The following is a 14,822-nucleotide window of genomic DNA, read 5'->3' on the forward strand; positions in this document are numbered from 1 at the left end:
GATAAAAAATAAGTTAACCCGAAATTAAAGTTAAATTACATTGGATAGAAATAGACATCACTCAAAATTTCTTGCAAATTAATCACAATTAAAGTATAAATTAATTATGTTAAATAATATATAATAATATTATAATATAAGACGCGCATTGTTTATTTTTGACGACAATAAGTAAAACAAGTTTTCGGAGGAAATCGATTACATATCGATTGAATATTAAATCTCCAAATCTCCAATCGTTAAGTTGAGCGATTGATCGAAATACCAACAACTTCCTGTAGGTGACAACTTCCTGCCGCCATAATGGTGTCAAGTGCGCGCGCCGCGCGCGGAAGCGTCTCTCAACAACCGAATGCTACGCCAGTGCTACCCTCGTACCTTGCCTGCTACCTTCGTTCATTTCACGGCTGGATCTTCTAGAAGAAGCATTCGAGTTGTTGGATGCATCTCGTTTGTCCACGGAGAGGTAAGCGTGAGATCATTTTCGAAATCCATCGTCATCCGCGTGCACACTTCGCTCAAGCCTCTTGTGACGAGTTTCCTACGCACAATTCTGCTTGAATTTAATAACCCCAATAATATTTTTCAATTATATCTCGGCGCAAGGCTTAGCCACGTTTCATTTCGGTTTCCCCCGATATGATGAGCACATTGTCTCGTTCGTATGATCGTCTCTTGATTATTACATCTCTCTGATCACGCAAATTATTACAGCGGCGATCTCGCCGCATGCTTCAACACCGTCGAGATTTTAGTTCCCATTTCTTTTTTTAGTGTTGGATTCGTAGATCCACTCTCCACGTGTCTCCTATTGAGAAGCAGCCGCTAAGTAGCTCACGCTTATCATCGCAATCGTTTTAGTGAGTATTTTATTTCTCCTAAGTTCGTTAAAAAGGATTCTTCGCCAGCCAGTTCTTTATCTTTGCTCTCATTCTTGTTTGAGTTGCATTTTATTTATCATTTTGATGGACATTATCAGGGTATTATGTTTGAGAGTATCGCTTCGAAATTATTCTTACGTAAAGTTTCTTCTTTGTTTAATAATTATAGTAATTTAAATGCAGAAAGAGATTGTTTTAAATTCTCTAATTATTGAACGTACAAATTTATTTAGGGTTAGAAATTCTTGATGTAGGCTAAAAGCTTTTAGTACTTTTTGTGAATAGATAACATAAAAGAACAAAATATTTTTATAATTGGTATAAGAATTATGAATTATATAATTATAATTATGAATAAATTATATAATGTTACGTATTAATTATATAAATTATATGATGAATAATTACTGCCCCAGTCTGAGAACTATGAATGATTCAGTTTACTGATAAAATTATTTGTCTCTTTTTTATTGGTATTATTACAGAGAATATATTTTAATGTACATTTATCTCATTTATGTAGAAAAAGATGGGAGAGTAGATTGCAACCTGTTTCAAATTTCTCTTCAAATTAGGCGTTAACGTAAGTTATCTATATTATTTTTGTATTGCTTTAAACTTAAAACAAATGTATTATTTTGTAATATTTACATAATAAGTATAATTTCTGTAATTTTTGTGATTAACAATACATTTATGATGACCATATAAACGAAACCGCCTCCAGTCAATCTGAATGCATGTGATGAATATGGTTTCTGATAAATATCAATTTTAATTGTATACAGGAAAGCAATTGCTCATTAAGTGATGAAGTAGCAATTTAATGTGCTTGTTTAGAATCCATAAAGATAGTAATCAATCACATTTTATTACTACTTGGCCACTTAGTAAGTGGTTACACTTCTGAACACTTATTAAGAATATATAAATAAAACAGGAGAGATGACTTAAATTATATATGTATTCGTATACTTTGTCTAGTGAGAAAATAACATTGAAACAAACAAGTTTTCATCTGATTTGCACAGAAATGCATCATCATCTTACTGTTCATGGTGCTTATTATCAGCAATGGATAACATGGAGCCATTGGAATGTTTGTCATAATATTTAAACCTCTGACACGGTTTCATGTTAGAGTATTTTTCTGCCTGTATTCACAAAGCCTGTATTTTTACGATGGAAGAAGATTCAAATATCGAATGTTCAAAAGCATTGTTACTTCCTGTGAAAAAAAACAAACCAGGCCAGGTAGACATAAAATATTAATTTTTAATATCAACAGTTATAATTCAGAGTTTAAAGTGTTATTTACTATTTTTCGTATAAATATACTGCAAGAAAAATATGTTGAAGTTTATAAATTATTTGAATAATTATTAGTAAATATTTATTATGTATAAATTATCATGCATGTGTTATTTATACAGTATAAGTGAAATTGTGAAATTTGTTTTAAACATATAAATTTATTTTTATTAAAATTGAGATTCATGCATAAATAACTAAATTTTTCTTTATGTCTAAATAAAAATTTTGAAGTACATATTTAAATCCATGATTGGATAATAATGTAATATTTATGGAAAACTGATTTACAATTCAACAATAGCAAAGAATACTCAAACTATGTTATTTTTTTATACAATATATACTTTTTACTTTTAGCCAGTCCGCAGTAATCAAAGGCTTGAAATTATCAATTTGTTCTATAAGATGAAGGAAATCAATCCAAATATTTTCCAGAAAGATGCTGCTGTATTATCAAAACAAACGGGTATTAATACTTATACCATAAATAAAATATTGCACGAATATAAAAACACGGGTGCAATTATATCCCCCAATAGTAAGAAACGTTGCCTAATTTTTCGAGAAAAAATCAATGAATGTGACAAAGACGCTATTTGGAAAAAAAATTTACGAATTTTATCCAAAAAAAGAATTGCCAACGTTGGCAAAAGTTTTACAAAGTGTAAACGCTGACAACGATCTCCCAAATTTTAAACGATCGAATTTTTACTTGCTTTTAAAAAGATCTAAATTTTGAATTTATTTAAAGTAAAAGCAAAGAAATACCAGAAACTCTGGTAAGGGCCGAAATGTTGCAAATTGTTTTACAACAAAAAGACAAGTTTAATAAATATATTGTAGACGAAATAGCAAAACAGGAGAATAAAATGGTTCTTCGATTACCTCCATATCATTGCGAATTAAATCCAATTGAAATGGTATGGTCATTGGTTAAGGAATATGTCAAGAGTAATAACAAAACATTTAAATTACAAGATATAAAGATATTACTTGAACAAAGTATTGCCAGAGTAACAGCTGAACATTGGAAGGATTTTATTAAACATACCAAAGAAAAAGGGGAGAAAATGTGGGAGATTGATTATATAGTTGACGTAATGATTGATGAGATACCTCTGTCAATATTTAATATTATGGACGAAACAGATTGATAGCGATTAATTTTCCAATTTTAACACAAAATTTGAAAAGGTATTAAATGACTTCACGACAAAATTATGTTTTGTACCTCACTTTTAAATGAACATTTCTATTTCTTTGGTATGTCATATCTACAGAATATAGAAAGCGATAAGCGGATTACGATGTGTCACAAAATTTTCTCTTCACGTCAAGCATTCATGTAAGTTATTTACATTGTTAGCACATTGAATCATTTGATTGAAATGGTGAAGAGTAAGAAATATCCTAATGCAGATTTTTATTGTACAATGTTTTTACTTACAAGAAATTTGACATCTTTGTGTTTTGCTTTGATGACGTTGCGTTACATATTTTAAAATTTTATAATAAAATAGCTAATAATAGCTATAATAAAAAGCTAAAGTTACAGTGTAAAAATTAATTTTATTTGATTTTTTTGCTCATATATATTTTAATATAATATAAATGAATAATACATTTTGTCTTACAATCAATATGAGAAGCATGAATAAATTAGGATAGATAATACTAAATAATTATATAATAAGTATTATTTAAATACTAATGTATATTGTATAATATTAAATTATATGATGAAAGTTACTGCCCCAGTCTGAGAACTATGAATGATTCAGTTGGCTGATAAAATTATTTCTTGTTTTCTAATTGATAATTATAGAGAATATATTTTAATATACAAATATCTTTTATAGAAAGAGATGGAAGAGCGAATTACAAACGAATCTACTACAAATTCCTTCTTTAAATTAGACATTAGACGTTCACGTAAGTTTTATTTGTTATCTTATTAAATTTAAAGAAATACATTATTTTGTAATTATAATCTTAATTTTTGTTAATATTATATTTAATATACTCATGATGAACACAAACAAAACCGCATCCAGTCAATCTGAATGCATTTGATGAATATTGTTTCTGACAAATATAAATTTTAATCATATGCAATTGCTTACTAAAAAATGATAAAGTAATAATTTAATGATTGCTTAAATCTATAAAGACAAAAATCCATTATATTCGACTACTAGTTAGTCACTCAGTGACCGATTAGGACCCGAACATAAACTTGCATAACGCATAAAAAAATTAATCAGAGGTCTTTCTTTTTATCTTGGAACAGAGAAATAAAGATCTCTGCTTAGATTTTTTTATACATTATGCACAAGTCTGTATTCGGACCTTTACGCTTCTGGACGCATTTGAGAGATGTGTAAAATGAACAAAAGAGATAACAAATTATACATATTGTATTTATATGTATTTTAGATAGAGGTTTATCTATAGAATGGATGAAAGCAAATCTTGACCATAAAATGAAGTAAAATTAGAATTATAAGTAAGTATAAAATTTTATATTAATAGACGAGATATCAACGTTATATTGTGAAAACTAGTTTTATTTATCTGAATTATTGAGACATGATGAATTTTTAGTTATCCCTGTCTTACATAAAAATATGGAGATAAACATTTTCTGATATATTAAATTCTGTTTTATTAAGTGCAATTAGAAAGTAAGTAATTCAAAACTAACAATTTTTTTTTCCCCCAGAACATGAGAAGCCTGCACAGAGATGCGTTATGCGTTATAAGTGAAATATAGATTCCTGAAATGAGTTATTATTCCTCATAGTTTCACCTAATATCCTTCAACTCTGTAATAAATTTCCTGTAAGACACATCTACAAAGGATCAAGATTGAACTTTGAATTCATTCATTACAGTTTTTTATACCAATCACTCATCATTTCTTATACATCAAGAATGCAATTGAAAGATATTAACATTTATTGCTGCTTGATTGCAATTATAAACTGGACATCAAGATGGCATCTTGCTAAAAGTAAGAATTGTTTTATGTTTTTATGATATATTTTTCTAATTGTATATGATGATTATACCTTTGACAAGCATATGTCTGAAAATTCTATGCTGTTAAACTTTTGATCTGATAATAAAATGTAATTAATTTTATCTATTTTTAACAAGTACTGTGTATAAAAAATATTTTGCATTTTATTTCAGATATTTATTTGCAATGCAGTAATAATGGGATCATGTGTGTGGTTTGTACATTTGATGGTAAATGTTGAAAACCAAGTGGATAATATTTCGAGTATAATATATAGAAATATGATGTTGCAAATGATATACGCTATCCTGACTTTTCTATGATTGATTGGTTCTTGCCTTTGCTGATTTTGTTGCTAAAAGAATTTAAAAAACGAATAAAAAACAATCTTAGAATTTATTTTGTTACGGATGCACACACATATTTAACAGTACGACTGTTTGTATTTATATAGATACTATTTGAAGGTAAATATTTTAAAGAAAATTAAATTATATAAGTAATACTTCGAATATAATTAAAATATAGAATATGATGTTAAAAGTTGTATACGCTATTCTGACTTATCTATGATTGGTTCTTGCCCTCACTGATTCTGTTTGCTAGAACAAAAAAAGAATTCTCTTTTTCTTATTTGATATTATAATAGAATTACTATGTTTGTTACAGATGTACATGTGATTTTAATAATAGTATTGGAAACGGATGAGACTACATTAGTCCCTGAACATCACCTAGAACTATCTAAGAAGTTATGTGACTCCCACTAAGTTGTCAGATCTAACCTTGCTTGTACTGTTGTGTACTGGACGTTATGAGACTGCTTGAAGCAATGGATAAATACTATAAATTATTTGTGCATTTTGTTTGACTTGAAAAATTTTCCACTTTTTCGGAGAAGAAAATAATGAACAAGCTGAAATGAACAGTAAATATATTTCATACAAATGTGTTTCTTTTATTGGAGAACCTTTACATCTAGAGTACAAAATACGAAGTAATGAGTGTTCCTCTTGGACTAGATACCCATTCCGCGAGAAATAGTACATGATAACGGCATAAAATTACACGAAGATGTTATCGAATTTGTATTAGTAATCCGAGTATTTCGAGTGACTCGGCAATGTTGTATGTAACGCTATCACGTAAAATCTCATCCGTACGTACGAGAAACATCACATTCATTTTGTTGATCTTTGTGTCATCCGAAAGTGACAATGAAACAACGTAAATAATTGGGATCCGCATTTTGCATAGTTAATTGTCATCCAATAAAACGAAAGGGAGGCGTACAAAGCCATAATATCTCGGTTTCCCAACATCCAAACTCTATTATATATAATATTTAATAACACAAAATACGCTTATAGATTTTAAGTGAACGCGTGGTAAGATTCGATTGATCACATACAGAGAGCTGATGGTAATCTGGCGCTCGGTGCATAACACAAGGACGCGAGAGGAATACAATCGTAAGTATAATGTATAACATAATTACACTATAATACATAACAGTGCGCCAGTCAGGTCAAGCTGTTCCAGGATAATCAATATGTAGCGTGTAAAGTCTCAAAAAAGTATTCTTATTCTTACTCTAAATCGCCAATAAACAGCTTACAGTAATACTTCTATCTAAAGTGTGCAGTTCTATTACGACCATGTCGTACATTATAAAAATCACGCGCATTCGCGGGCAAGTTGGTCGCGTCTATAATTCTTATAATTCGTCGTCGGCCATGCATCAAAGGCCGGTGAAATGGAAACTCGTGTATTCTTGTCCTTGACATACACCACCCGACTGTTTCTTCGGACCGGACGTCACTACATGAGCAAGAGATAAGATCGAGTGTTCCATAGCATAAACGAGCTAATTGATATCATGCTCGTACCTTGTTCCTTTCGTGAATCACATTAAATATCGGTGGAAATTTTCCGTCAAACGCAGGAAATAAATATGTATTCTCAACACACTACCAATTGCAAGACACGACCCCAACGTTACGAGATTCAAGTTTTCCTTCGATGGATATAAAATCTATCATTAGACATAATATATTCCATATTTGACAAACGTTCTTTGTTTTGTATGTGAATATATTTCTACGTTCGTAATGTAGTAATATTATGTATCTTGATCAATCAATAAGATAAAAAATAAAATTTAGTCGCCTCTTGTTTTTAACGATAAATTTGTATGAATCCAAGAATAGGGGAGAGAAGTAGGTGCACCTTGTCTTCCGTGGTCGATATAAAAATTTTATCTTATATGTGTAGAATACTTGAAGACGTAAAAAGATAATATGATGAGATCCGATGATCATTACAAATCTCTTTATAAACTACCTATAATTATAATTAATATTAATGAATATAATATATACATTAGACACAAAATACCTTTTCTTTCTCTCGAGAAATTCACAATATTTAGAAACGTTTGGAGTGCATCTGCAACGTTTTTGTCGATATGGTTAGACATAATTTGTGTCGCATGTCAAGCTCTCAGGAATTTAACAGCCTGTGGTTTAGATCATGTTTGTAATCATATAAAAGTCACAAATATATCCGTCTGTGTCTTCTTTTAAAGAAGTAGCCTTGTTACCGGTGTCATAAAGTTAAAAATTCGGCATTCTGCAAATTTCCTGGTTTGAATAAAACTGCATTTATTCCCGTTACGTGGCTACCTTCCTGAGTGACCGTACTAGCACCTTTCGCTGAATATATATATATATATATATATATATATATATATATATATGAATTACGGCACTTTCGACCGCACTGCCGTGTCACTATACCGATATACTGTACATCATATCTACATTGAGCATGTCGTCTGCCAGCTGTCATAATTGAAGCCGGTAATTTGTGATAGGATCGAAGTCTTTTTGGTGAGTGGAATTTAAGGCCATCACGTATCCCCATAATCGCATGGCGGTCGCACATACCTTCTGTATCTCCTGAACCTCCTCAAAATCTAGATCGGCTCGCCAGTGAAATGGCGCAACCTTAGAATTGCGGAAGGTGCTCGATACTCCACCCACGTCGTTCTTTGTGTGCGTGTCCAGAAATCTCTTGACGTTCACGTGAAAATTCAAGCCGTAAAAATTGTAAAGCTCTTTCACGTGTCTGTAGGGATCCACAGATAGGTCCTCGTAACGCACTACCCTGTTTATCCCCCCATATAAAGATTTAACTTCGGTCTCTTATACCAGAATAAAATTATCACTTATGAAATAGGCATAAGTTTTTATAAGTTGTTTGAAAATCGTGCATGAAATAAACTCTTACAAATGTCGAATAATATAGTTTACAAAAGTAACAATATAATTACGTGATAAAAACATCGTACCTGAAAGAACGTGGATATTTTTTCGACAGTTCTACCGCTGCGTTGAAATCCGATACCATGTCGGCACAGACCAAAGCCGGATCGGAGCAGTCGGGTTTAGCGGGACACCATTCTCTGTGTTTTCTGGATTGCAGAATGCCCCTGGGATCTCGGACGAGTAGAACTAGTCGTATACCTAAACTGTAGTACAAATGAGCGTTTTTATGTTAATGTTCAAAATGATATTGAAAGAATATCTTCTCATGGTTCATCATGGAATTCCTTACTCTTCCTCGGCCAAAAGACTCTCTGCCACATGTAACCTCAATCGTACAAGCTTCATCGATTGGAACGGAAAAAGTCGACAAAATTTGGAGACAAAACGTGGATCCCAGCAAATGCGTTTGTGTGCTTGACATTGTCGCCATAAGTGCGTGTTGTGATTGAATACCCAAGGATGAGTCTTCCCATAATCCAGGTACCGATCTACAGCAATTATGGTTGTACGCAATCATTAAACGATTGTGTCCTCAGGCAAATGGAAATTTAAAGATGTGTGAAATTACCGAGCTCTTTGTATTCACAATTCAATAGCGAGATAATCCTTGTCAAGGATTCGTCGGCTAGCGGCGGGTCTCGGATTTGCACAATTCCATAGTCGAGCAATGGTTCGTAATGATAAAAATTGGCCGGATGCGCATTCACTACATCGCCGAGAAACGTGCTGCCACTTCTCCAACTCGTCAGAATTATGCTTCTCATTGGTCTACCGCCCTTCTCCATCACTAGATCTTCAAGTTTGCTAATAAAATCAGATAATAAAGTTAAATATTCTTGATAACTTCTAACGAAAATTACATTTTGGTGTGTATAGCTTACCTCACATTTATTTCATATCTTCCATTTGGATATTCATAATTTTCCATGTCCTTTTTGATCGCCCTCCTCTGTTGATCGATGACCTCCTGAATTTCAGTGATCGTGGCATTTTCTGCAGATCCCGTAATGTACGCCTAAAAAATAGGTTCAGGTCGATTACCAAATGAGGAGTTATTATTATTACACTTGCTATTTATTAGCAACATTACAGATAAATGCAGCGTTAGAAAGTATTTATCGTTGGAACAGCGATATATATATATATATATATATATATATATATATATATATATCCTAAATAAGTAAACAAGATATAAGTTCACATTTTTTAATTCAATCACATTAAAGCATATATCTACAACCAGGCGGTTTAATCACTCTACTAAAGATAAACAGTCTTTGACAAGATAAGCTTGGAAACTTATATGTGTGAACTATCAGAGTGTTAGTTTATTTTAAAAGAATGTCTTTAACTATCTTTATCTTTTTATACGTATATTAGAGAAAGAAAATATACGTAATACAGATGATAAATAACGATCATATTTTGTAAATAAGTCTTGGATATTTAAGTTTATAATCCAAGAATAAGGTGTTATAAGTGAAAAAAGCTGACACAAGTAGAAACACATACAATAAGTAGATTTTATACCTTTATAAAGTAACAATTCAATAAATAAAGCTTATCATTAATATAAGACATCATGCAATAAAGGAAGATAAAGTCTCAAATTAAAACACAAATTAATTTTTTTTATTAAAAATATAAATTGTTTGATTTTTTAATGCCATTTTATTTTTTTCCATCATAGCAAGGTATAAATTACTAATGTTTATAGACACACATATTTTAAGAACTCATAAAAATGCATATTTTTATTACACAGAGTTATTAAAAAAAGAGAAGTTTTTAAGGACAGGGGCTAGTTTATGGCTACCTAGTTATGTCTTTCGCTACACTTGCTATGTCAACATTACGATAAGATAAGGCATTCAAATACAATAAGTAGCGCTCTATCAGTAAACAATCATCAATAAAAAGTGGTTGCACATTCAGATTCGATACGTGCGTACCTGGCTTATTGTTACGGGCTCTTGGATTTTGGTGGTCCGCGGCCTTATCTCAACATCCTATATCGAGGAAGAAAAAAGTATCGACGTTTTAGCGTTTTGATTGTGCGCCTCGTGAGCGCGAATATATTCGCCGAATGGAAACAGTCGTGAAATGGAACAACCATGATCTTTCTCCCTCTTTCTCAGTCCAAGTTGCGTGTTAACGTTTCCCGAAGGATGCAAAAGTGCAAAAAATACCCGTGAATACACCGTGAGACTATGATGATGGTGTTCGTTAAGAGTGAGAGAGTAATGAGATGATTAAGGGTGCCAATCTACGCGCAAACGTGGTGATTTCATTTGATGAAATCATATTCATCAAATATCCCCTGATGAAAGTTTTTCTTAAAACTTTTCTACGAATTGGAATGCTTTTCAGATATTAAGAAAGTTAGAATGCTTATACATGTGAGTTCTGAAATATTCTAAAACTTCTAACATTTCTCATCCTATATCTAATCTCTAAAAAATACTTTTTTCAGACTTGATAAGATCTTCAGATTTTATTTAAAAAAACTTTTCAACATTTCTGAAAAGTGTGTCAATTTGTATAAACAATTCGAACAATACTTAAAAAATTATAAAGTTATACAGAATGATTGAAAAATTTTCATCAAGATTATTTGAATTGTCATTGCTTATCGATTATCATAAGGTGAATTGCAACAAACCGTGAACTTACGATCGTTGATCTCATTTCCGGCATCTCCGATAGAATATATCGTAGTTTACAAAACGTGTTATCAATTGTATAAAAGCGACGCTATCTTCGAAAAATGATAATCAAAACAATACGTGAGAGAAGAGACGAAAAGGGAGATAAAAGAAAAAAAAGAAAGGGAGAAAGAGAAGTCACGTCTGTCCCCCGCATGCGTCTCCTCCTCACGTAAGAGAGATGGATAGAAAAAACAAAAAAATTAGGTGCAAAAGTTATAGACTTTTACCGTCAGAAAGAGAGCGTGATTGGCGTGACTCAATTTAAAGCAATTTCCACCTCCAAATTTTTACTGACCGATATCATCGGCTGCAGCCGGTGCTCGAGATAGTTGCTGTAACGCTGGTTGAACGCTAGGAAGAAGATGCAGATGGACGCCAGGGCTACCAGACCGTAAAAGCTCAGCCGCTTCGACATCCTTAATCCTAGGAAGCGCAGGCACTTGAAAATACAAAAAGAAATTTATGCATATATTGGCGGTGATGCCCCGTGGCGGGATGGAAACGCGATTGCGATTGTAAAAGCGTGGACAAAAGATTTTATCAAGCAAATGTAATTGTTTGTAACATTTAAGTAATTATTATTTAAGTAATAGTTGCTTATATATTTAGTTTATATAGTTATAGCGTTAAATATTTAAAAATATATATAGTTTTAAGTTTTTATTCAAATATATATGTGATAATTATTTTCAATCCTCTGCAGTTCTCAGTATATATTTTCACTGTACCGTTATTACTGCATCAAGCTATGGTAAAATCTTCGTGTTCAAGTGTTCATAATTTTCCAGGGAAATAAATGCATTGGGCATCTAACTTTTTTTCTCTGCCACCAGTCCTCTAATCTTCCAGTACCTACTAATGGCGAGTGATTTTAAAACGCGCAGGGTACGCTATAGCATGATACGGTGATTGAGGGTAAACATTTAAGGGATATTCTCTTTAATATTATGTATTCTATTTTTAAACCTGTGTGGTTTTAAGCTTGTAGCTTTTATATTTTTTTATCCTAAAAATAGAATACATAATATTGAATGTTTACCCTCAATCACCGTATCAGGCTATGGCATACCCTTTTAAAATCACTCGCCATTAGTAGATACTGGAAGATAAGAGGACTGGTAGCAGAGAAAAAAGTTAGATGCCCAATGCATTTATTTCCCTGGAAAATTTATTGCTTAATATTTTAATGTTCTTTTTTAAAACGTTAGAAAAGATATTTTTGACAATTATTTGTAAATCTATATGGGCATGTAAAAAAAAACTCACTGTCACGACTTAAGATGCCGAAATTATCAGCAACAAAATTTTTTGAATTTATTTATGTGTATATAAGTGTAGTTGTATAAGTGTAGTTTTGGCAAAAACTAACAAAATTAGAAAAACAAATTTTTCTCTTTTTTAATATATTTATTTAAAAAATCGAAAAATTGGAATTTTTATAGGATTATAGTTCGAGCGAGAGAAAAAAAAGTGAATATCTTCTAAAAATATTCGAATAACCAGAAAAGTTACCGCGGCAGCAATAATCGATTTTGAGGAACCCGAAAGCAATAATACTCTTTTAAGCAATTTACAAAAATATAAAAAGAATTTTTAAAATTCGCAGGATATTTCACAAATTTTTCTACAGTTTTATCACAATCTCGAAAGGGCGAGATACGGTAAAATATGAATTATTCAGCGATCTATTTTTACAGAGGTCTAAGGTGCAAAAAACCGCTCGCGAGTTTAATTTAATTAACGTTGCGCAAATAATTATACCGCAATTAAAGGAAAAAAACAAACTGCGCACATCAAGTCCGAATTATTTCGCACTAATTAAAATTCCTTCGCGTAATCGTGAGAGAAATTAGCATGATAGAATCGATTAAATAAAATAAAATTACGATGGCGCGTGGCGATAGGTGAAATCAAGGATCTTTTCTTCTCTCTCTCTTTCTTTCTCTGTCGGCGTGTTCGACGATAACGGGGACACGATAAGACGCGAGCGCGACGAAACGATCGATCGCGAAATTAATTGCGACCGCGGCGGGTCGATTCGTCTCACCTTCCGCGAAATGTAATCCGCTGCCTTTAGATGAACAGGCCTCGCCATCGTTCGCCGTCGAAGAACATCCCTCTCGCACGTGTGACCGGCAACTGATTGCAACCGGCGTTGTCGCAACAAGGCATAACAACGAAGTTGGAAAAAAAATTAGTTCTACTCCGCGCAGGAATCGCCGCGAGCGATCGCCTCGTCGGTGCACTTTGCACCGTCAAATTTTGAACGTGTCACACACGGCGAAGTTCTCGCCTCTTTTTACAGCTCTTTTTTTCGCGGAATTCGCGGCTTATTAATTACGATTCACTTCTCTTTCCGAACGGGAACCGTTCGTAAGGAGGGTGGAGTAGCGGGATTGGCGTGTTTGCGGTTTTGATCGCACACGTGCACGCGTGCTCCATTCGGAAGGAGTGAGGAGGGCGACGACGACGACGACGACGACGATGCCGTTTCGAACGGACCATACGTCCGTCGGCTGCACTTCCTCGCGGCCGAGTGCGGCGGACGCGTGAAATCTGCTTCCCCATTCCGCTTCACGGCGATTACGCGTTACGATAAGCATTCGTAACCGCGAGGGGGCAGACGAGAAGGAGGGAAACTAGAGCTGGAGGAGGAGGAGGAAAAAAGAGGTGGCCACGCTCTTTATCATACGCCAAATGCAACGAAACTCTCTCTCTCTCTCTCTCTCTCTCTCTCTCTCTCTCTCTCTCTCTCTCTCGCTCGCTCGCTCGCTCGCTGTTTTTCTCTCTTTTTCTCTCACCTCGGAATCGCGCTCGTGCACTCGCTAGCAAACATTCGGCTAGCGTTCCTCAACCACGACGCTGGAACGACAACGGGAGTCGCGGCGACGTGCCGCGGCAGGCCGCCTCGAGGAGTATGCGGCAGATACCGGTGTCATTCATCGCGTCAACCAGCGACGCTCGTGGCCTACTGAAGGCTCGGTCAACCGGACGCGTCGCAAGGGAGTAGACGGCCGAGCGGACGACGACGACGACGACGTTGACGACGGAGCCGTATTGCGGCTCCCGTAGTAGGCGCAGTGCTACGTGCAGCGCACTGTGTCACGAGGTTCAACTACACTCCCTGCACTCTCTTTCTTTCTCTTTCTCCCCCACTCCCTTTATCCATCCCGTTCTCCACTGTATAGATTAATATTGACCACACGTAATTTAGATTAAATATTATGGTTTAATTTAGTTTATTTCTCTTTTTTTTAGTTTTGATAGTTAGAAAAAGAGCAAAAATAGGTTGAATTGAAAATGTTTCTAAAAATATTATAATATATTAATAATGGATATCAGACAGATATTCATCTTTTTTTATTTGATTTAAAAGACATTTTTTCTTGATGAAAAAATACTAATGTGTTAGTCAATCATTAGACAATTATTAGACGATTTTGATCTCGATTAATATTTTTGATGATTTATGGAAAATATGCGTATAATTAAAATACCCGAATCCTTTTAATCCAAGCATTGAATTAAATGCCGTCATCGATTCCTATGTTTAAAATGTTTTCTC

General features: G+C 33.5%; 1 protein-coding gene, 1 long non-coding RNA gene and 1 other non-coding gene across 10 annotated transcripts; 2 read left to right on the forward strand and 1 right to left on the reverse strand.

The window, feature by feature from the left end:
• Positions 1-312: 312 nt before the first annotated feature.
• Positions 313-6,165, forward strand: LOC105828887. 5 transcript variants are annotated; one of them, XR_001138447.3, is made up of 11 exons: positions 313-466; positions 775-860; positions 1,405-1,464; positions 1,913-2,135; positions 2,553-3,389; positions 3,476-3,540; positions 4,055-4,127; positions 4,632-4,701; positions 4,918-5,208; positions 5,391-5,684; positions 5,887-6,165. It is a non-coding gene; the product is annotated as an uncharacterized LOC105828887 (long non-coding RNA). The 5 variants fall into 5 exon arrangements; XR_001138449.3 differs by having other exon boundaries at positions 2,553-2,661; XR_001138446.3 differs by having other exon boundaries at positions 2,553-3,540.
• Positions 1,269-1,334, forward strand: LOC114255240. Its single transcript, XR_003626553.1, has one exon. It is a non-coding gene; the product is annotated as a small nucleolar RNA SNORD31 (small nucleolar RNA).
• LOC105837365 (carbohydrate sulfotransferase 5) lies at positions 6,155-14,428 on the reverse strand. Of its 4 annotated transcripts, XR_004964691.1 has the most exons (9): positions 13,305-14,025; positions 11,553-11,696; positions 10,502-10,558; positions 9,428-9,561; positions 9,115-9,350; positions 8,836-9,034; positions 8,570-8,749; positions 7,615-8,385; positions 6,155-7,560 (listed from the first exon to the last, which is right to left on the reverse strand). XR_004964691.1 is itself a non-coding variant. In XM_012682088.3 (8 exons), the coding sequence occupies exons 2-8, from the start codon at positions 11,670-11,672 to the stop codon at positions 8,064-8,066; spliced, it is 1,248 nt and encodes a 415-aa protein (XP_012537542.1). In that variant the 5' UTR covers positions 11,673-11,696; positions 14,059-14,428; the 3' UTR covers positions 6,155-8,063. The 4 variants fall into 4 exon arrangements, 3 of the variants coding, with proteins under 3 accessions (XP_012537542.1, XP_012537540.1, XP_012537541.1); XM_012682088.3 differs by lacking the exon at positions 13,305-14,025 and adding an exon at positions 14,059-14,428 and having other exon boundaries at positions 6,155-8,385; XM_012682086.3 differs by having other exon boundaries at positions 6,155-8,385.
• Positions 14,429-14,822: the final 394 nt, after the last annotated feature.

Source organism: Monomorium pharaonis, chromosome 9 (assembly GCF_013373865.1).
Source record: "Monomorium pharaonis isolate MP-MQ-018 chromosome 9, ASM1337386v2, whole genome shotgun sequence".
NCBI lineage: Eukaryota > Metazoa > Arthropoda > Insecta > Hymenoptera > Formicidae > Monomorium > Monomorium pharaonis.